The sequence below is a fragment of the Delphinapterus leucas genome, chromosome 18 (genome assembly GCF_059928025.1).
Source record: "Delphinapterus leucas isolate spDelLeu-1000000601 "Yukka" chromosome 18, BTC_Dleu_Yukka2, whole genome shotgun sequence".
Lineage (NCBI taxonomy): Eukaryota > Metazoa > Chordata > Mammalia > Artiodactyla > Monodontidae > Delphinapterus > Delphinapterus leucas.
Window position 1 is genome coordinate 67,192,341 of NC_143146.1, and position 22,385 is coordinate 67,214,725.

Sequence of the window (22,385 nt, forward strand, 5' to 3'; positions counted from 1 at the left end):
TCTGCCTGCCAATGCATGGGACAGGTTTGATCCCCGGTCCGGGGAGATCCTGCATGCCATGGAGCAACTAAGCCCGTGTGCCACAACTACTGAGCCTGTGCTGTAGAGCCCGCGAGCCACAACTACTGAGCCCACACGCCTAGAGCCCATGCTCCACAACGAGAGAAGCCACCACAATGGGAAGCACGTGCATGGCAACAAAGAGTAGCCCCCGCTTGCCGAAACTAGAGAGAGCCTGTGTGCAGCAAAGGCCCAATGCAGGCCCAATGCAGCCAAAAAATAAATAAATTTACTGAAAAAAAAGAAAAAAGATGTCAGCTCTCGCTAAATTGAAATATAACTTCATTTAAATCTAAACAATAATTCAAATAGACTTTTTTGGGTAAAAATTGACAGTCTAATTCAAAACTGTGTGGAAAGGACTGTGAATATAAAAGGACTTAGAATAAAGCAATCCTGAAAAAGTACAACGAAGTTGGAGCACTTAAGCTATCTGACTTCAAGACTTAGCATACAGCTACATTAATCAGCATTTTACTAACATGAAGGTTGACCAGTAGATAATAAAACACAATAGCCCACACATTACGGACACTTGATTTTCAACAAATCACCAGGACAAACAACTTGGGAAACAAAAGTCTTTTCTATAAATGGTGCTGGAACAACAGGATATCCATATGAAAAAAACAATGAAACTTGACCCCTTCCTCATACCATATAAAAATTAATTCAACATGAAGTATAGAGAGGGCTATCATATAAAGCTAAAACTATAAAGCTTCTAGAATAGGACTGTTCAGTAGAACTTTCTGCAGTGTTAGAAATGGCCTATATCTGCTGTCCAGTAAGGTAGCTGCTAGTCATATTATTGAGTATTTGAAATGTGGGTATTGTGACTTAGGAAATGAATTCACATTTTTGTTTAATTTTTAATTAATTCATATTTAAATAGACTCATGTGGCTTATGGCTACTGTACTGAACACTACAGTTCTAGAAAAAAGCATAGGAGAATGTTTTCGCTAGCTGAGGGTAGGCGGCTGTTCCTTATGACACAGAAAGCAATAACTATAACAGAAAGAGTAGATGAATTAGGCTCATCAAAATTTACAGCTTTTTCTTTCATAAGACACCACTAAGAAAATAAATAGGCAAACTACAGACTGGGAGAAAATATTTGCAAAACAAATATATTGACAAAATACTGATATTAGGATATACAAAGAACTCTTAAAGTTCAATAATAGACCTACAGTCCAATTAAAATGGAGGTAAAGTATTCAGACAGACACTTCACAAAGGAAGGTAATACACAAGCCCAATAAGCAGCAGAAAAAATGCTTAACGTACTTTGTTGTCATGGAAATGCAAATTAAAGCATGAGATACTACCACACATACCTCTGAAAGGCCAATATTTAAAAATTAAAACTGACAGTATTAAATGCTATCCAAGATGTGGAACAACAGGAATTCTCATACATGGATGGTGGGAGGGTAAATTGGTACTGTTTGGGTTTGGGGGAAAGTTCTGCTAGTTTCTTCTAAATTTGTAAAATAACCCTTCAATTCAATTCCTAGACATTTACCTAAGAGAAATAAAAACATACGTTCACAAAAAGATGTACAGAAGATCTTGCAGTTTTATTCATAATGATAAAAATAAGAAACAGCCAAAGTGCTGATCGGTAAGAGAATGGATAAATAAGCTGTGGCGTATTTATACTACGGAATACTATTCCTCAATAAAAAGGAACAAAGCAGCCCCATGGATAAATCTCAAAAACATTATGCAAGTGAAAGAAACCTTACATAAAAGGACACGTGCTGTGAGATTTGATTTATACGTAGTTTAAGGAGAGACAAGAGTAATGTGAGATAGAAAAATATCAGAAATGTGGTTGCCTCTTATGGGGGATGAGACTGACCAAGAAGGAACATAAGGAACTTTCTGGGGTTATGAGAATGTTGATTAGGTAGTTTGTGTCACATAGTTTTGTACGTTTGTCAAAACTCATAGCATAGTACCCTTAAGATTGGTGCATTTTATTTTATGTAACTTTTACCCGAAAATAAAATAATTCGAACTGTAGCTATATGTTTAGGGGTTTAGTGTACTGAAGTCTACAACTTACTTTGAAATGCTTCAGTGCAATAAAATAGGTTGATGTATATGGCCAGTGGGATGATTCATATATGACAAAGCATAGACAGTAAGTGTTCACCATAGACTCTAGGTAGTGGGTATATAAGTGTTCCCTGTACAAATTCTTAATTCTTTCAACTTTTAAGAATTAAGAAGTCTTAATTCTGTCAATCTTCCTGTATGTTTGAACATTTTCCTAATGAATGTTGGAAAAATGTTTAATATGATCTTTCATTATAAAAGTGATATATGCCCCACAAAGATATTTGGAAAATGTAGAAAATTAAAGGAAGAAATAATATTTTCTATAGCCCAACTATCCAGAAATAATGATTACTTGACACTTTTGCTGTCTTTTTTTTTGCCTTATTTTTTCCTTAATGGCTATGATCATATTTTATATGCTGTCCTGTATCTTATACTTGTCTCCTATAGAAATATACTATTTTTTCCCCAGTAAGCTTTTTTTTTTTTTTTTTTTCTGTATGCGGGCCTCTCCCTGTTGTGGTGTCTCCCGCTGCGGAGCACAGGCTCCGGACGCGCAGGCTCAGCGGCGATGGCTCACGGGCCCAGCCGCTCCGCGGCATATGGGATCTTCCCCGACCGGGGCATGAACCCGTGTCGCCTGCATCGGCAGGCGGACTCTCAACCACTGCGCCACCAGGGAAGCCCCCCCAGTAAGCTTTATAACATATTTCCACTGCCAGATAATATTCTACTGAGCTTACTTAAGCATCCACTCATTTTGTGTGTTTAAATTGTTTTTCCTGTTTTACTGATAGACTAATGGATGTCATTTTACAGGAAGTTTGTTCTGTGTTTGAGATCCTTGTAAGTGAAAGTACCATGTGGAAGGGTATATGAAGTTTCAGAGCCCATCATACACATGTCAAATTGTTGACTTTTCCATCCCTTTTACAGAGTGATGCCTGAGACATCTCCACAGAACCCCCAGAGCTCCTCAAAGCCCAATTAAAATACCACCCACTGATCTGGAATATTTGAGTTATTCACTGGCTATGTGACAAAGTGGAGTTTTAAAAATCCATTTATTTTTGTCATTCTAAGGTTCAGAGAGGTTTAGGAAGTTGCCAGAGGTCCCAGCTAGTAATGGGCAGAGCCACCCTTTGATCCCGTACATGTCAAGGCAGCATTCAGCACAAAACGTGCTTAAGAATGCTTACTAACTGAACACACGGATAACTGAAGGTCACAAAGCCTGAGATCAATTTAGAGTTACATTTCCTATGTATTTCCCTTCAGAACTGTGAAAGACTTAGGTTAGTTTCTTTCTGATATGAGCCTGGATGACGTTCTCATTTGCATATTGGTTTATTTGTTCTGTCCATCTACCTACCTCATGTAAAGGAAGCAGGCTTCTGATTTTCCTTTGGCTCAGAACACAGGTGAAGCCCATGTATTCTAAGTTGCTAATTGTGTATTGTTGGAAATGTGGTCCAGGTCAGAGTGACATGAATATCCTGAGGACTCTTTCTTTGCTTTCCAGGCTTCTAGTGTGAATCACAAAAGGATTTATGTGTATGGTGTGTGATCCTCTCCTCTGAGGGATGCGTGCCTGTGGGTTTCCATAGGCAGCAGGGGTGTTCTCTGGTGTCCTCAGTGTCTGGGCATCCTGCACACTCACGGGGAAGAGTGAGCTGGGCTGCCATCAGCACAGACACTGTACTTGGCAGCAGTGTGAGCCGTGCCCCAGAAAGCTGTGATTCCAGGGGCTGTGGAGACTGCTGGCTTGTGGGGACATGGCCCTCCTCTAAAACGGAGACTAGAAAGGCAGGGGCCGGTTCCTTTATAAACAAACCCAGAGGAGGGATTGGTTGTCCTTGTGCACAAAGAAGAAAACAGGCTAATTATTCCTTATTTATTACATTTCTCTGCTCAGAGAGCGAATCAAGTATTGCTGTGAGCAGCTGCGTACCCTGTTGCCGTATGTGAAGGAGAGAAAGAATGATGCAGCTTCGATTCTCGAGGCAACAGTTGACTACATGAAGTATGTCCGGGAGAAAATCCCTCCAGCCATCATGGGCCAGGTAGTCAACTCTCAAGCCCTTGAATTTTATTCTCGCAGACAGTGCTTTAATGCTACAGTTTTATTTCTTTTATTTTTTATAGTTACAAATGTGTGTGTGTGTGTGTGTGTGTGTGTGTGTATATATATGAAAAAAATCTATAGCTATAGCTATCTAAGTAGATCTCAATCTCTTTCTCTCTTCATTTCTTAGATTACAGAAGTACTTCAGATCAATAGGAGGTTTTGTAAGAAACAACGAATGCCCATCCAGCTATCCACCCCAGGCACGATTATGGCACCAAGGTATGATCATCTGAATCCTGTGAATCTGAGATCGCCTTGTTATTTTCCTCTGGTACTAATGCTAGAAATGAGACAGGCACTGAACGCACCCGTAATGAGAACTAAATGGTACTGATGAACCTAGCTGCAGGGCAGGAATAAAGAGGTAGACATAGAGAATGGACTTGATGACGTGGGCTGGGAGGGCGAAGCTGGGGCTAAGTGAGAGTAGCATCGACTTATATACACTACCGAATGTAAAATAGTTGGCTGGTGGGAAGCAGCCGCATAGCACAGGGAGATCAGCTTGGTGCTTTGTGATGACCTAGAGGGGTGGGGTAGGGAGGATGGGAGGGAGGCTCAAGAGGGAGGGGATATGGGGACATGTGTTTGCACATGGCTGATTCGCTTTGTTGTGCAACAGAAACTAACACGGTATTGTGAAGCAATTATATTCCAATAAAGGTCTATTAAAAAAAAAAGAATCAGTAAACTTTTCCCATTGCTGATGTGTATCATTTAATTACAGTGATAAAATATGTAATATTCTCAGGCCCATGATGCTTTTATCATTTGACTCTTTCTTCTTTTGTTGTTTCTTAAAATGGGGCTTTACGAGTAGTGCCTGTGGTGATTGACAGTGCAGTCAGGATGCGATAGATTCTAGCATTCCTCTGTCACCAGGGCAGTCCAGCCCCATTTTCAGGTGGGAGTCCTTAAAGACATTTCTAGTGTAACAGGTGACGTGCCAGATGAATGCTTCCTTGTTTAAATTGATTAGAATGTGTACACCAAGAAAAACTCTAAAGGAGAAGTAAACCATTCCTCCATATCCTAAAGAACCATCATGAGTCCTCTTCTACAGTTTGTTCTTATATTTAATCCAGAGCATAGGCTCTGTCTGTGCTTTTTAGAAATTGAATGTAAGAAGAGCAGTTCAACTCAGCAATGTTCATATCATCTTCCTTGAGAAATGCCTAAAGAATGTTTTGTTTTTTTAAGAGAAAACAGTGTGTTGACAAGCACTTATTCACCTGTGAGAGGGATCAGATTCCTGGCTAATAAGCACTTGAACGTGTACTCTGTTCCTGCCTCCGAGGCTCCCTTGGATGAAGCTGTGAGAGGTGAGCTCCGCCCACCGCCCTGTGCGGCCATAGTGTGCATGGGTGCCCGTGTGTGTCCTGCTCACCCTGGGCCTTCTGTGCAGGCACTGCCGTAACCAGGGGATGGAGCGTAGCTGGAAGATTACACCCTGAGTCCTTCGGTGCTGTCTGCTTGAAAGACACGGCTGGCCATTGGCATTTAAATAATGTTACCCCAGAAAGTGGGCTGCAAATTGACGCTCATTACCAGAAATCTCATCTTAATGATAGGTGATGAGCATACTGATGACTATGTGTATTACTGAATAGAATCTAAAGGGAGGGAAGTATTCATATTAATTCAGTGCTAACAGTGTGCAGGCAGACCTCAGAAATACCGTGAGTCCTGTTCCAGACCACTGCAATAAAGCGAATATCGCAGTAGGGTCACACGTGTTTTGGTTTCTCAGTGCATATAAAAGTTATGTTTACACACTATCGTAGTCTATTAAGTAGGTAGTGCATACGTCTCAAATATTAATGTACATGCCTTAACTTTAAAATATGTCATTGCTTTAAAATGCTAGCCATCGTCTGAGCCTCCAGCAAGTAGTAGTTGTAACATCAAAGATCACGGATCACCAGCTGGTGCTTTGTGACCGCCTGGGGTGGTGGGATGGGGAGGGTGGGAAGGAGGGAGACGCAAGAGGGAAGAGATATGGGAACATGTGTATATGTGTGGCTGATTCACTTTGTTATAAAGCAGAGACTAACACACCATTGTAAAGCAATTATACTCCAATAAAGATTAAGAAAAAAATTCTAACCATCATCTGACAATGCAAGGTTGCCACAAACCTTCAATTTGTTTTTTAAAAAAAAAAACAACTCTTCAAAACACAATGGAAGTACAATAAAGCAAAGCACAGTAAAGTGAGATATGCCTGTATAAAAATATTAAACATATTTTTAATAAGGAACATGGATTCACATCACACCTAGGAAGGTTGAAGCATGCCTTTGAAAATCCTGAAACAACCGAAATAATAAAGCGATTTCCTTACAACCTGAAATCAAAAAAAAAAAAAAAAAAAAAGATCACTGATCACAGATCACTGTAACAAATATGCTAGTAATGAAAAGGCTTAAGATATTGTGGGAATTAGCAACATGTGACACAGGGACATAAAGGGAGCAAATGCTGTTGGAAAAACGGCACCAATAGACTCACTTGAGGTAGGGTTGCCACACACCTTCAATTTGTAAAAAAACAGAGTGTCTGCAAAGTGCAATAAAACAAGGTCTGCCTGTACTGAGCATTTAACATATTAATTGATTTACCTCCTTTGTGTCTTTGCTTAATTGTCACCTTCTCAGTGAGTCTTTCTCAACCACCCAATTAAAACCTCACACTCCTTCCCAGCATCACATAATACGTGGGACTCCTTATCCACTCCCTCTGCTGTATTTGTCTTCATAGCACTGTTCTCCTTCTAATATTCTTTTCTTGCCTATTTTTTTATTGCCTGTCTTCTGCCACTAGAATATCAACTCCACCAGGACAGGGATTTTTTTTTTTTTTTTTTTTTTTTGCCTCTTTTGTTCATTGCTGTATCTCTAATACCTAGAACAATGACCAGCTCACAGTAGGTGATCAAGAAACATTCATTATATGAATATTCCATTGTGAATATTCAATGTTTACCCGCTGGGAGGCATTTTTGTTATTTGTATTATAAAGTCTAGGCATGCCCATGTGCTTGTACAAATAAGAAGATGGAAAAAAGCAGAGCCAGAGTAAAAGCACACAGCTGCCAGCTTGTGACTTCTAGTACATATTCCCAAAGGTTATTCTTCACTGAGAAGCCAGTTGGTTATGGAGCATGTAACCTGCGTGTTAGGTGCTGATGACCAGAGGCCCTACCATCTCCTCCCCCTGCCTGAGTCTGAGGTCACCTTTCTACTGGTTTCCTCGAGGGGATTCCACTGCCTCATGTCAGCACCTCCCTGTGCTGGGAATGCCCTTTCCCACGCTCTGCCTGGCTCACCCCCAGTCATCGCTTAGTTGTCAGCTTAAATGTTTCTGCCTCAAAGATGGGGACACGAGGACAGACATGGTGCAGTTCTTGTTCTTAGGGAGCTCGCAAATGAGCAGCAGACAGGGTCATAAAGTAAAATATGATTCGTGTGTTATTTTAAGTGCTGTCGTCGAGGTACCATGCACATTATGGGGACACTGTGGAAACAACGGGAACAAACGAGGTTACGGGGGATGGTGTCTAAAGTCAAAAGAGAAAGGGTCTCCAAATAGGACATTGCCCTCCATGTTCATGTAATCAACCTCAGGGTATTTATTCGTCAATTTAGACTTTTTTCCTGACTTAGGGGAGAGGGAAGGAGAATAGAAAAAAAAGTAGCCATGAGCCATGGTTAACCTACTTAAAGTAGCTATGGCTGAATGTCACAAAGAATGATTCAGTCAGCCCAGATTAAATCAGATAGGGGTCAGGCCACAGGTGTATGCCTGTCAGTGTTACTTCTTATACACACAGTACTTACTTCTGCATTTTCACTATTCATATCCTGCAGAAACTCTGAAACACTCTTGTGATGGTAGTGAGTTCAGGCCTTTCTGTGTCACAGGATCTCTTGGTTTTGCATCACCTAAAATGACTGTTCTTGGGAAGAAACAAATCCACTAGGACCATAGGCTTATGTCAGGTTCAGACTGGACAAGACCTTGAAGGTCACTGAGTCAAAACCCCTACTTCAATTTTATTTATATACATTTTTCCATTTGAAAAGCAGTATTAGTCCTTTACTAAAACCCAGCTAAGATAATAACTGTATTCATTTTTAAATGTATTCCCTTCAAGTCTTTTTCTATATATATTTTCTGTGGTAACACTACAGTCGTAATCATATTGGATCTCCAATTTTGTCTCTGGCTTTTTTACTTAACATTGTGTCCTGCACACTTGAATTTTGTATTATGCAGCCCTCAGCACCATTGTAATGGTTTTAGTAGTTTATCAAACGATTTATAGAATAGTTTTCTTAGTCGGCCTCCTGTTGCTACATTTAGTGTTTGCAGTTTTGTGGGGAGAGTGATTTTATGCATAATATGATAGTAAATATTTCCCTGTAGATTTTTCTATATTTTGGACTTTTTCTTGGCCTGCATACCTGGAAGTGAATGACGAGTGAGTTAGGGAACGTGAGCACATGCACAGCTGGTCATGCGTGTTGCCAAGTGGTTTTTGAAAGAGGACTGGAACAGTTGAAATCAGTTAAGTCTTTCAGATTTCACTTTCACCACCTAGGCCGGCAAATTGAAGGCTGGAGAAGTTAAATGGCCACCTGAAGTCCCCTGGTTTCTGTGCTAAATCTGACCTGTAACCCAGAAGTGCTGATGTCGGTCAACATTAGACTTCCTTAGGCTGCCTGTACTTGTCCTTCTTCACAAGTCTCTACACTTTTGCCGAAATGATTTTTCACAAATATTCCAGATACATTTGTATTTAAAGTAGACATAAAGCTATGTTCCTTTGCCTTTATTCCTATCAGTATCCAGAAGAAAATAAATAGGTGTTCAGGGAAGTCGCTGGCCGTCCAGTGGTTTGGACTCCGTGCTTCCACTGCAGGGGGCATGAGCTTGATCCCTGGTCAGGGAGATCCCTCAAGCCACACAGCGCGGCCAGAAAATTTAAAAACAAAACAAGGTATTCCCGATATTGAGATTACATTGTTAACATTCATCATATATTAAAAAATTTTTTCTGCCTTCTAGTTACTACACAGAATATAGCTATACAACAATATAACCCACTTCACTGATAGAAAATCAGTGACCAAACTTTATTTGTGGCTGGATGGAGTTCTTTCCAACATTCTCCCATGCTTCATAGGGATGATCACAGTTTTTATGATGGCGAGACATGCACACGCACACACAGTGGCATAGAGGTATGATGCTTCTCCAAAATCTGTCTTTTAGTGACATGTGAACACTAATTTATAGTGTGTGTATCGCTCTAAATGCCACTGCCAGAAAGTTCACTTTGTTTTTACATCAGCATTTGAGTATAGCAGTAGTCTTAAGTTTGTACCATGAGGAAGTGAAATAGAGGGCAATGTATTTCCAATATCGTAGCTCAGGGCCACCGATTTGCATCTACTGATGGATACTTGCTTTATTTTTATTAAAGGCCCGTCGAGCTCTGCGTCAGAGAGCACTATTGGCGCCGTGTGTAAAACCCGAATCCCCAGCACAGCTCACTCTCTTAATTCCTTCCGTGGCGTCAGATATTATTCTAAAGTCGTCCCTTCCTATGATGCCGCTGCCCTGACAAATCAGAACATTTCGGTACATTTTCCAACAGCTGTGCCCAAAGTCTCGAAGTTTCTTCCTCAGCACTGCAATTCTGTGTTGGGCCAGGCGTGCGCAGCACACCCCAACTGTCTGGTAAGTCTTCTGGGGTCTGCGGGTCAGGCTTGGCTCTTTCATCCCAGCCAGCAGGAGCCCCTGGCCTGCGTTTTGTTGTTCATGCTCTGGTTAGAAACCTCATCGCCTGGCACCGGGGGAGTCAGCCCAGGCTCTGGTTCCCCGTGCCGCCCCACTGCTCTCTCCATATCCAGAGCTGGTGAATCTGGACGTGGCTCCGCTGCTATGACTGGAAGTGACCAGGCGGAACCTAATCTCCTCTAGAGCCCCTCCTCGCTACCCCCGCCCAACCCCGCTTTCTACGGTGCCACCTCCCATTCCACCAGCCGCACCCTCCACTGGCACCGTGGCTCGCTGCTGATTTCTCTCTTAGGCCAGCACCAGTCACACACCCTATGACAGCCTGTTCTTGTGACACCAGCCAGGCCGATTTCAGATCCCAGGTGTCCTCATAGCACAGATACTTACTGAGCACCCACTGTGTCCTAGCATTGTGCTAACCACCGGAAATGTAGTATCTAAAGATAGACAACAATCCCTGCCCTCATGAAGCCTGAGTCTCACAGGGAGGCGGGCACAGAAGCAGACAATCATGATGCGCATTGGCGCGCATAGGAGGAGACCCTCGTGTCTATAGGGTAATACGGGTGTGGGCAAGGATTGGGACTGCTTACCCCTGGAGGAAGTACTGTGTGAGCTGAGATCCAAAGAGTAAGAATTAGCCCAGTGGAGAGGTTAGGAGTTGGGAGTGAGGAAGGGAAAAGCATTCCAGGCGGATGGATCAGCATGGATTAGGAGTTGGGAGTGAGGAAGGGAGAAGCATTCCAGCATGGATCAGTGGTATCTTCATTTTTGGGAAGAATTGTCCAATTCTAGAGGAAGACCTGAACTTGACTGGCCTGCTTAAAATGGACTCTGATAGCCTTAATATAATTATTGATACTTTTGCATATTAATAATAGTTACCATGTTTCGAGCACCCAATAGGTAATGTGCCAGATACCCTACGTACTTAATGTGGGTGATCTAATGAATCTTTGACACAGTCATTGAGGTAGGGACCATTATTTCCATATGACATCTATAAAGTGGGAATAATAGTGACTTTCCCAAAAAACATTTATGAGAAAAATGTTTGAAAGAGCATTAGAAAGAAATTTTAAAATATGAAGTATCTACAGATATAATACTGTTACTAATGGTCATTAGTATACCAGCAGGAAAACCAGAGTAAATGAAAAAAAAAAAAAGATTGCAATATTATTTTTTTAATTGTGACCTACCCTTACTGTATGTAGTTTTTTCAGAGAATTGTTACAACAATGTATAATTACTTTTAGTAACTATGAATAATACCTATTTTAAAACCTGTAGTGTATTCACCCGAGGAGTTCATGGTTTTACAAATTATTTCCTATTGCTTGAGGACATAGAAAATGTATTTGTGACATTATGAGTAAGAACAGGCCAGGATTCAATTAATGTGTTTTTTTTTTTTTTTTCACCTTTGCAGCAACAGTTTTGGGCGTATTAATAGCACATGTTTGAAATTCACACTCTAGACCACCTATTGGGTGCCGTTTGACAATACGGGAAGAATGGAACAAAGAATGATCTTGAAAGCTACATCCAGAGACCTCATATCAAAAGGGTTTGCATTGTATGGCTTCTGATAAATGTGCTAAAAGCTTCTGCAGTCAGAAAGACAGGCAGCAAAAGTGCTAGCCATAGGTTTTTACTTATCTTCACACATACTTGGATCTCCCCCAACCCAGGTGCTACAAGAACAAACGGCCTAGGTGAGCTAGACTTTTTTTTTTTTTTCTCAAAAAATATTCCACAATTTATGCAAAAGGTACATGATAAAGAAGATCCACGTAGACTGGGTAAAGTGCATTGGTGTCACTAAGTACAGATGTTGCAACTTGATTCTTATTTTTAGTATCACTGTGAATTACTGTCACTTATTTCTAGGTGGTATCTTTTCCAGATTTGACATTTTAGAGAGCTTCCTTGGCTATTCACTATTCAAACTCAGATACCATAGTTTGAGAGAGGTGTTTACCTCCTCACTTGACTACTAATGAATAAATTGACATGTTTGTTTTTGCATTTCACCATCCCTTGAGTGAAATGATAGCTAATAGGTAAATTTTTCTTTCTGGCTCTTTAGTTACAGACTAGCAGGCCTTTCTTTGTTTTTCATCTTCTTCCTATGGGTATCAGAAAAGATTGCTGAAAATAAGGGGAGAAAAATGTTTGTTTTATATTTCACTAAAATGTTCTTATGCATAATATAAGTATTATTGTTAAAGAAAATATTCAGTTCTGACCCTCAAAACGGTAACCCATTTTTGTTCTGTTTAATAAATATGTGTTCCCTCTTTTAGTAGTACTGTGTAGGGACTTTAATTTTACAAGATTTTTGAGGATTTGGAAAATTACTTTCGGCATAGCCAAATTTTCATGTTAAATTGTATAACTTTTCTTTGAGGATGGCATGGTGATGGAATTTGTAGATGTTTGACAAACTTGATAAAGGAACTAGAAGTTTCCAACTAAGATTCTATGCTTATTATTATAAATGTGTGCTCGACTCTTGCCTTTGGGGGTAGTAATGGCTTTGACATTGTAGGAGAACCTGTTGAGGTATTTTGAGTATTTTGGGATGACTTCATATGTTCACAGCTGGTCTTAATTTCTACTGGGACTTTTTCTTTGCATCAGCGTTTTCCTAAATTCACACGTGGACCGTGAGACACAGCCTGTGGCTGGGAATTCTACCTAGAGAGGTGACCCACAGATCCTGTCTACCTGCTGTTATCAATCCCCTTTTTCCTTTCAACATGAAGAGGAGACTACCAGATCAGTCTTTTTTTTCAACGCTGGTTCCCATGATCCTGAACTTCATGCAAATGTCCAAATTCATTTTTAATACCAGAATTTTAGTTTTAATAAATTATGCACTTCCAGGTCAGTTCAGCTCTCAGCCGGGGAGGAAAGGTTAGTTGGGCCTCAGCCTGTAAAGAAGAACACACTTTTCCTTTGTAAAATCAGGTTGACGGGTCATGAGATAGTTGCAGTGTTGTTTTCACAATGAAAAGGTGCAAAGAGTTTGTCTAGAAAAGTTGGCAGCTTGCAGTTTTCACATTGGTGGTTCTAGCAGCCCCTGTCCCTATCCAAACAGGGAGTAGGGGCAGAAGCAAATATTTATTGAGCCCTTTCTGTGGCTTAGGCAAATTATGAGACATATCCTCTAGGGAGAGGAACTTGGCCTTACTTGTTTCTAGACCCTCATTGTCAGCCGTCTTGCTGGCTGGCTGGCTGGATGTACACGTGCTTGGATGGGTACCTGGGGGAATGAGGACCCAAGAGGAAGGAGGCGTCTGAACATGGGTGATGATTATGAGAAGGGAAAGGGGGGGACGTGGTCAAGCCCTTAGGGACCCGTTTGAGGTCAAGAGGGAAGGAAGAGTGGAAGTAGATATTTGGCCATCCATCACTGTAGTTTTTATTGAGAGTGTATCACTACTCTGTTTACACTTATTTCCTACCCCTCACCATACTTTTCTAATATATGAGTTGTATGGTCTCCCAGCATAGCAGAAATGGCAGTCATTGGTAGTGTTTATAAACAAACTGTTGTGTGTTCAGTGGAGAACATGCAAATGTTGAACACCTCAAAAATCATTCAGTTATTTATTAATTTGTTCAGTAACTACCTGGCAGGCATTGTCTTAAATGCTGGGAAAACAACTATATATATGACATCATCTTTTTAACTTTTTTTGTCTAGGAGCTTAAAGTTTACTGGGAGAGACAGGTAGGCTGGAACTGCAGTAGAGTTTGGTGAGTGCTATGTGGGGGGAGAATATGAAGTACTAAAAAGCAACACCCACACCATTCTGGGGATTCATGGGAGGTTTTAGGGGTAGTGACGTCTGCGCTATCCTCATTTCTGAAACTGGTGGTAACAGTACCTGCCTCTTAAGGTTGTTGTGAAGATTAAATGAGATAATACATGTGAAAGCTCTTAGAACAGTGTCTGGCGCATAGGAAGCATTTAATACACGTTATCATCATCGCCACCACAATTATAACAATGATTAAGCTGAGATTTTAAGGACCAGTAGGCATAAACTAAGCCAAGAGGTGGAGATTTGGGGACTGGTTAGGGAGATAAGTTTTCAGGCAGAGAGAACTGTATTTGCAAAGGAACGAAGGAAAGGACAGCATAACACATTTGGAGAAGTGAAGGTAATTCCACGTGGCTGTGCAGAGAGTTCAGGTGTGGGGTGGAGGAGGGATGGAGCAGGGAGATAGGCGGGAGCAGAGAGAGACAGGCAAGGGCCACGTGACGCTGCCCTCTTGGAACTTTAAACAGTTCTTTTGTTGCTGTCATGGTATTGACATCATCAGATATGCATTTTAGGGTGAGCACTCTGGCTTTGGTGAGTTAAAGGCAGAATGAATCGAAGGGAGCTTAAAGCACCTCGGGGGAAGGAGTGGCCGTTGTTCCAGTAATTCAGACAAGAGATGGCCCGAAATACATCATTGGCTGTGGGGATGAAGAGAAGAGGCAAATCTGGTCGATATTAAGGGGGCAGAATTAGCAAGAGTAGGTAGATGATCCAGTACAGGGATGGTGAATAAGGGCAAATTAGTAAGGATAACACCCAGGTTTCTGGCTTCGGTTGCTGGACAGATCATATTGACGTTCACTGGGGGAGCACAAGGAAAAGAGCATTTGGAGGGATGGCGCTGGGTGATGACAGTTTCACCTGGGAACGTGCTGCATTGGGTGCGTGGGGGGTAGCCTAGTGGAAGCAGCTAGAACACACGCAGATCTGTGCAGCACAGGCGGGGGCTCTGGGTGAGAGATGACGCAGTTTAGGGCATCGTCAGCCAGGGGTGGGGGAATGTTGAAGTGGGTGATTCAGTCATTAAATGATGGGATGATCCGCAAGGGCCTTCTGACCCTGCAATTCTATTATCATTCATCATAAGAAGTCACTGGGTCAGGCCCCCAATGTCACATGACACTGCAAGTTACCAGAGATTTGAGACACGTGGGTAGAGCCCTCTAAGGCAGAGGGTACAACTTGCCCATGGCAGCTGTGTTTGTTTACTGTTGTTTTTTTTTAAATTTATTTTTCCTTCCAGTTTTATTGAGGTATAGTTGACATACAGCACTGTATAGGTTTAAGGTGTGCAGCATCATGACTCGACTTACGTATGTCATGGAACGATGACCACAGGAAATTTAGTGAATGCTCATCAACTCATATAGATACAAAATCAAAGAAAAAATATTCTTCCCTGTGATGACAACTCTTAGGATTTGCTCTTTTTAACAACTTTCATATACAACGCACAGCAGGGTTGGTTATTTTAATCATGCTGTGCATCATATCCCTAGTAGTACACTTGTAACCAGAAGTTTGTACTTCTGGAAACCACCTTCATCCGATTCCCCCTCTCCCCAACCCTTGTGAGAAATTAAATTTCTCCGAATTTCTAGCTTCTGAAAAATGCAAAACATCAGCAATACTGGCTCTATTTCTACTTAGGCAAAATAGCAACACATTGCTCAGGTATGTAGTACCCAGCCCTACGTATGGGGTGTCAGGTTCCCACCCAGCTTGCCTCCTTCATTGAAATGACTTTGCCTGGTCCCTATAGGTATTCCAGTTTGTCCCCTACAAAGAGAATCGCTTGGGGGATGGAGAGTGGCAGCACGTTAAAATGCACACTCCCAGGCCATTGCCCCACAGGGTCAGATGGGTAGGTTTGGCTGAGCTGGTACCTGGGGATCCACATTTTAACAAACACTGCCCGAGGTGTGGCAGGCATCTGATTATCCTACTTAAAAACCCCCAGTGCACATAAATGGATGCAGATATCCAGAGGAGACACGAAAACAGAATAGATGCAAACTAAAACCGTATGTCATTGACTTCCAGACCTGAAGCCCTTGTAGATTTATGAAAACCATGCATTTGGGAGCTCCTGTCTCAGAGACTGTGATTCTGGAATTCTAGGATGGGGCTCAGTAACCTGCAGAGAGTGATTCCGATGTGCAGCCGGGTTTTGGAGCCACTGTTAGATTCGTAACATGCTAATCACGTGTGTGTTGAGAGCAGATGTCAGGAGATGAAGCAGGGGGAGCATATCCTCCCAAATCTCCGCAGGTCACAGGAGAGGATCATTGCTGCCCCACTGGGTGATGGAGAAAGGTTTTGCTGAGGAGGTGAGTTTCAGAAACTGCTTTGGTGAGTTAGATGATTGGGTAAAAACACTGCACACCCAGAGTATAGCTGTGGGGAAATTCAAAGGTGGGAAAGGACCCAGGGAGTTTTCAGCAGGAATAACTGAAAAGAGTGAAAATGAGGTCTGTCTCACTCACTTTCTTTTGTCTAGATGGCAGTAAGAACTTGTATGAAGGGAGTTGCTTTCTCATGTTTATTAAATTTTCATGTTTGTAGAATTACAGGGGTTGTTAAAAGCAGAAAGCCACTTTCGCAATATAACAAACTACAGAAAGTATGTCATTTCTCTGAATCCTTGGCATTGACCTATCATCACAAAATTCCTGAGACCAAACCTAAGCCTCCCACACTTTTCTTTCTGACTTTCTGGCCTGCTGTTGTTTGCCCCTTTCCCTTTGCCTGTCTCCCTGTTACATGGAATGAGGAAGCAGGAAGCCCAGGGATCACCTTGGTTAATCAGGTATCAAGAGCTGCTTTCATCACCATGGAAACATGACACCCCTGTGGAAGACAGAGAAACCCCTTATCTCTCGATTTTTCCAGGTGGATTTAACATCCCAGAATAATATCCTTTCTGAAAACAAGAAAACAGGAAGATACAAACACACGCACACAATTACATTACATAGTATGCTGGATGCTGCTGAATTTTACTCATCTGACCCTAGAAAAAAGTACTTTTCATTTTTGCTCAAAGCACACATTTCTAGAAGTCAGATCGTAAACTAGGTGGGCTTGAGTACGGCCGGGAAATAGGCTTCTACAGTGCACAAACTTGTTCTGAAACGGAGTCAGCTAAACCGTCTTTGCAGACGGATACTCCTTTCCACTTCTTTCTTCCCCAGATCGGCTATGTGAGGGTGTTGGGAGTGGTGTATTTTCTACAACACTGGATTCCTCCTCCTGTATCCTGTCTCAGGCTATTTTCCTGTGTTCTTCAAAATAATAGCCAAATTTTAAAAAGTTCTGTGACTTAGAACTTACAAGACTCCACGTCATTTTTAAACCCCCGATAACAGGTGTCAACTTTGCAAACACTGTGAAAACTCCTTCCAGGTTATTTTCCCTATAGACCTAAAGTGGATCTCAGTGTTGAACTGGAAACTATTGGGAAGTAGAAAATCTCTCTCATGCTTATGTGTATGTTAGGATAGGTGCACAGAAACAAGAGTAAACTCGTTTTTTCCCCTACTGCTTTGGACCAATACTGGTTCTCTCATGTTGTGGTATTCTAATACCCCTGAATCTGTCGTTTTTAAAGCATTCAGTTAAGAGTGTGGAGAAACCCATCAGATTCACTTCCCTGTGGGATTACTTGTTTTCTTTAGTATTTTTAGATTTCATTTACTATCATAAAAAAGGAGGCCATGGTGGTCGAAGCATTGATTTTTGTCTCCTACTGGAGCACTATTATTGAACTACCCTTTATGACATTTAACTAGTAAAATAATGATTTAAACTATCTTGCTAAAGGAGACACTCCAGACTTTTTTTCAGTGTAACAAGAAGTTAAACTCTTCAATTGGGTTAGTGAGTCAGGACCTGGACGAAAATGCCTCTAAGCCTTTGATGGAGTTAAGGGAAAGGGAAGGAGGTGAGATATCAATTAAGTAATCTTTTTTCTTTAGAAGCAAAAAATTGAGTTTTGAAAAACTTGAATATGAATGTATTGTCTTGGCATAAAAATACTTTAAAGGGTTAATCCTAATCTTAGGCAACCGAGAAGCTACTGCAGGATTTACTCTGAGCTCCACATACTCCCCTGCTTTCTCCAGACATGTGAGAAGAATTGTATATGGGGAGGGGAATTCCTTTCTTGACCATCAGTGCCCTCACCCTGTGAAGCAAGAGCTGAGTTTCAATATAAATGCTACTGCTGGCCAGGTCCTTTTTAAAAACCTAGCCACAGAATCTGACTGGCAGAGAATGTGTTTATTCTTAGTCTCGCTATCAATTCTCCCTAAAATGGAAAACGTACAACAAAGGATGCAGTAAAATGCTGCTCTCAGGGGCGGGATCGTGTCAGTCCAAGAGGCAGTTCCAGGGAAATCATGTGAAGGGATTTGCACTTATACCCTTGGCCCTGGTCCAGCCAAGGCTGGGAAAAGACTCCCACTTCTCCAGCCCAGCAGCCAATGATGTAAATTAACTCTACAAGGAGCCACATCCTCTGGACTGGTTTCGGGGAGGTGAATGTGAGGGTGATTGCATAAATGGTTTGCTTATTGCACAAAATAGTTTGCAAAAAGGAGATGCTTAACTGCCTTAGAGAAATTGGGTTAAGATGTTGACTCTCAGCTACTAGGATTGGCTTTGTGTCGTTTGGGTATTTCCGTCAAATGCTAATGAAAGTTCAAGAATACTAATCAGGTCCCACTGGCCAGGCCAAGCCAGGCACGGCAGGCTTCCAGCTGAAAATTATTTTTCACTGTCTACACGTGGATATTCTGCTCCCACTTAAACAAAGGCAAGGCAGAGCCCTGTGTGATTGCGATCTTCCCGTGGCCCGTCCAGGCCTCCTGCAGCACGGTCCTAACGCTGCTCTCTCTCTGCCATCTCCCTGGCCCTTACCTCCTCTTCCTCCATGCCTGATGCTCCGGGCACTGAGTACCTTACACATGGGCCCCTCAGCCACCCAGAGAGGCAGCCCGGTGTCTTGGAAAGAGCACAAGGTTAGTCCGAATGGGGCGGTCCTAGCTCAGTTCCGCCTCTCATTAGCTGCATATGTTTACGTAAATTATTTACCTCCTTACACCTGTTTCCTCTTCCCTAAAATGGAGGTAACACTATTCCTGTACTTACTGAGGTTCTGAGGATGGAAGATAATGTTTACAAGGTTCCTGGCCCACTGTAGAGCTGCCCAAAGGTAGCTGCTATTACCTTGCCGCTGCCCCTCGCTTTAGCCTCGTCTCCCCAGGATGCCACACACAGGAGGAGAGAGAATCTCCGTTCTCCTTGGCATCTCACGGCACTCCTCCCAGCTGTGGAGGATCCTAAACAGTGAGGGTGCTGGGCTTCCGGTGAGCTGCTGGGATTCTTTAGCCCTGACGGTGACATGTGAAGTCCTGGCACTCCACCCGGCAGGGCAGAACAATTACCTTGAGCATCCTCTTCCCACCAGCCTCAGGCGAAGCGTTTTTGGAGCAGGGAGGGAATAAGAGTTTGTGTGGCTTCTCCACATGCCGCCAGGGTCACTAAGGAGCCTACTCCCGGGTTGGTGATCTCCAGACCCGGGTTTCCCTTCTGCCACCACGCCCCAGCTGGAGGGGCTCATCTGTGTGAGAGGCAGCAGTCGATTTGAACCCCGCACCAATGCTTCTGGGCTTTACTCAGGGCTCTTGAGAAATAAAATCAGTTTCTCTGAGCCTCATTTTTCTCATCTAAGGAGCTAATACCTAACTAGCAAATTTGTTCTGAGGATTCAAGAACATGCACACGACCTGTCATTAAGGATGGCACCTTTCCTACGGTAGGAGTAAATAACATATATTGCTCATCATCCTTGCTTATTCTTTGTGCACAAGCTTTACTCTGTCCCTTGTTTGCTGAAAGCAGGCAGCGTCCCACTGTTCATCTTTCCCCCCTAATTTTTGCTTTCCCAACTCTCCCACAGACACCACCAACAAACATTAATCATTGGTATCTTTTGAATCTTTTGAAAGATATTTTAATTTGGAATATAAAAGTAATATGGTCTTATAAAATTTAAACAAAACAAAACTGTATAAAATAGAGTAAAAATCTCTCTCCCTTCCCTTGAGATCCTGCTGTTTTGTGGTAACCACCCTCAACAAATTGAGTGAGTTTCCTTCTAGATTTATGCATATAAGAACATAAGCTATGCACATGGAGAGACATTTAGATTTCTTACAAGATGGGAATCGTTCTCTTGTTCTGCACTCATTTACCCCCCGGCCCTTAACTCATTTGTGGATATTTTCTATATCTGAATGTCAAGACTTTCATCCTTTTTAATTTATTTTTTACTTTTTAATTTTTTTAAAACATCTTTATTGGAGTATAATTGCTTTGCAATGGTGTGTTAGTTTCTGCTTTACAACAAAGTGAATCAGTTATACATATACCTATATCCCCATAACTCCTCCCTCTTGCGTCTCCCTCCCTCCCACCCTCCCTATCCCAGTCCTCTAGGTGGTCACAAAGCACCAAGCTGATCTCCCTGTGCTTTGCGGCTGCTTCCCACTAGCTATCTATTTTACATTTGGTAGTGTATATAAGTCCATGCCACTCTCACTTTGTCCCAGCTTACCCTTCCCCCTCCCCTTGTCTTCAAGTCCATCCTCTAGTAGGTCTGCATCTTTATTCCCGTCTTGCCCCTGGGTTCGTCGTGACCTTTTTTTTTTTCTTTAGATTCCATATATATGTTTTAGCATACGGTATTTGTTTTTCTCTTTCTGACTTACTTCACTTTGTATGACAGACTCTAGGTCCATCCACCTCACTACAAATAACTCAATTTCGTTTTTTTTGTTTTTGCTTTTGTTTTTTCGGTACGCGGGCCTCTCACTGTTGTGGCCTCTCCCGTTGCAGAGCACAGGCTCCGGACGCGCAGGCTCAGTGGCCATGACTCACGGGCCCAGCCGCTCGGCGGCATGTGGGATCTTCCCGGACCGGGGCACAAACCCGTGTCCCCTGCATCGGCAGGCGGACTCTCAACCACTGCGCCACCAGGGAAGCCCTCGTTTCTTTTTATGGCTGAGTAATATTCCATTGTATATAGGTGCCACATCTTGTTTATCCATTCATCTGTCGATGGACACTTAGGTTGCTTCCACGTCCTGGCTATTGTAAATAGAGCTGCAGTGAACATTGTGGTACATAACTCTTTTTGAATTATGGTTTTCTCAGGGTACATGCCCAGGAGTGGAATTGCTGGGTCGTATGGTAGCTCTATTTTTAGTTTTTTAAGGAACCTCCATACTGTTCTCCATAGTGGCTGTATCAATTTACATTCCCACCAGCAGTGCAAGAGGGTTCCCGTTTCTCCACACCCTCTCCAGCATTTATTGTTTGCAGAGTTTTTGATGATGGGCATTCTGACTGATGTGAGATGATATCTCATTGTAGTTTTGATTTGCATTTCTCTAATGATTAATGATGTTGAGCATTCTTTCATGTGTTTGTTGGCAATCTGTATATCTTCTTTGGAGAAATGCCTGTGTAGATCTTCTGCCCATTTTTGGATTGGGTTTTTTGTTTTTTTGATATTGAGCTGCATGAGCTGCTTGTAAATTTTTGAGATTAATCCTTTGTTAGTTGCTTCATTTGCAAATATTTTCTCCCATTCTGAGGGTTGTCTTTTCGTCTTGTTTATGGTTTCCTTTGCTGTGCAAAAGCTTTTAAGTTTCATTAGGTCCCATTTGTTTATTTTTCTTTTTATTTCCATTTCTCTAGGTCAAAAGGGATCTTGCTGTGATTTATGTCATAGAGTGTTCTGCCTATGTTTTCCTCTAAGAGTTTGATAGTGTCTGGCCTTACATTTAGGTTTTTAATCCATTTTGAGTTTATTTTTGTGTATGGTGTTAGGGAGTGTTCTAATTTCATTCCTTTACATGTAGCTGTCCAGTTTTCCCAGCACCACTTATTGAAGCGGTTGTCTTTTCTCCATTGTATATTCTTGCCTCCTTTATCAAAGATAAGGTGACCATATGTGCGTGGGTTTATCTCTGGGCTTTCTATCCTGTTCCATTGATCTATATTTTGGTTTTTGTGCCAGTACCATACTGTCTTGTTTACTGTAGCTTTGTAGTCTAGTCTGAAGTCAGGGAGCCTGATTCCTCCAACTCCGTTTTTCGTTCTCAAGATTGCTTTGGCTATTCGGGGTCTTTTGTGTTTCCATACAAATTGTGAAACTTCTTGTTCTAGTTCTGTGAAAAATGCCAGTGGTAGTTTGATAGGGATTGCATTGAATCTGTAGATTGCTTTGGGTAGTAGAGTCATTTTCACAATGTTGATTCTTCCAGTCCAAGAACATGGTATATCTCTCCATCTATTTGTATCATCTTTAATTTCTTTCATCAGTGTCTTATAATTTTCTGCATACAGGTCTTTTGTCTCCTTAGGTAGGTTTATTCCTAGGTATTTTATTCTTTTTGTTGCAGTGATAAATGG

The 22,385-nt window shown here is 41.9% G+C and overlaps 1 protein-coding gene across 1 annotated transcript in view; it reads left to right on the forward strand.

The window, feature by feature from the left end:
* Window positions 1-15,446, forward strand: part of SOHLH2 (spermatogenesis and oogenesis specific basic helix-loop-helix 2) — a 43,882-nt gene extending 28,436 nt beyond the window's left edge. Inside the window, exons 7-11 of the mRNA XM_022574423.2 lie at window positions 4,048-4,195; window positions 4,388-4,479; window positions 5,461-5,582; window positions 9,749-10,005; window positions 11,498-15,446. Of these exons, the coding sequence (XP_022430131.1) occupies window positions 4,048-4,195; window positions 4,388-4,479; window positions 5,461-5,582; window positions 9,749-10,005; window positions 11,498-11,518 (640 nt within the window). The 3' untranslated portion in view covers window positions 11,519-15,446. The remainder of the gene's footprint in view (window positions 1-4,047; window positions 4,196-4,387; window positions 4,480-5,460; window positions 5,583-9,748; window positions 10,006-11,497) is intronic.
* Window positions 15,447-22,385: the final 6,939 nt, after the last annotated feature.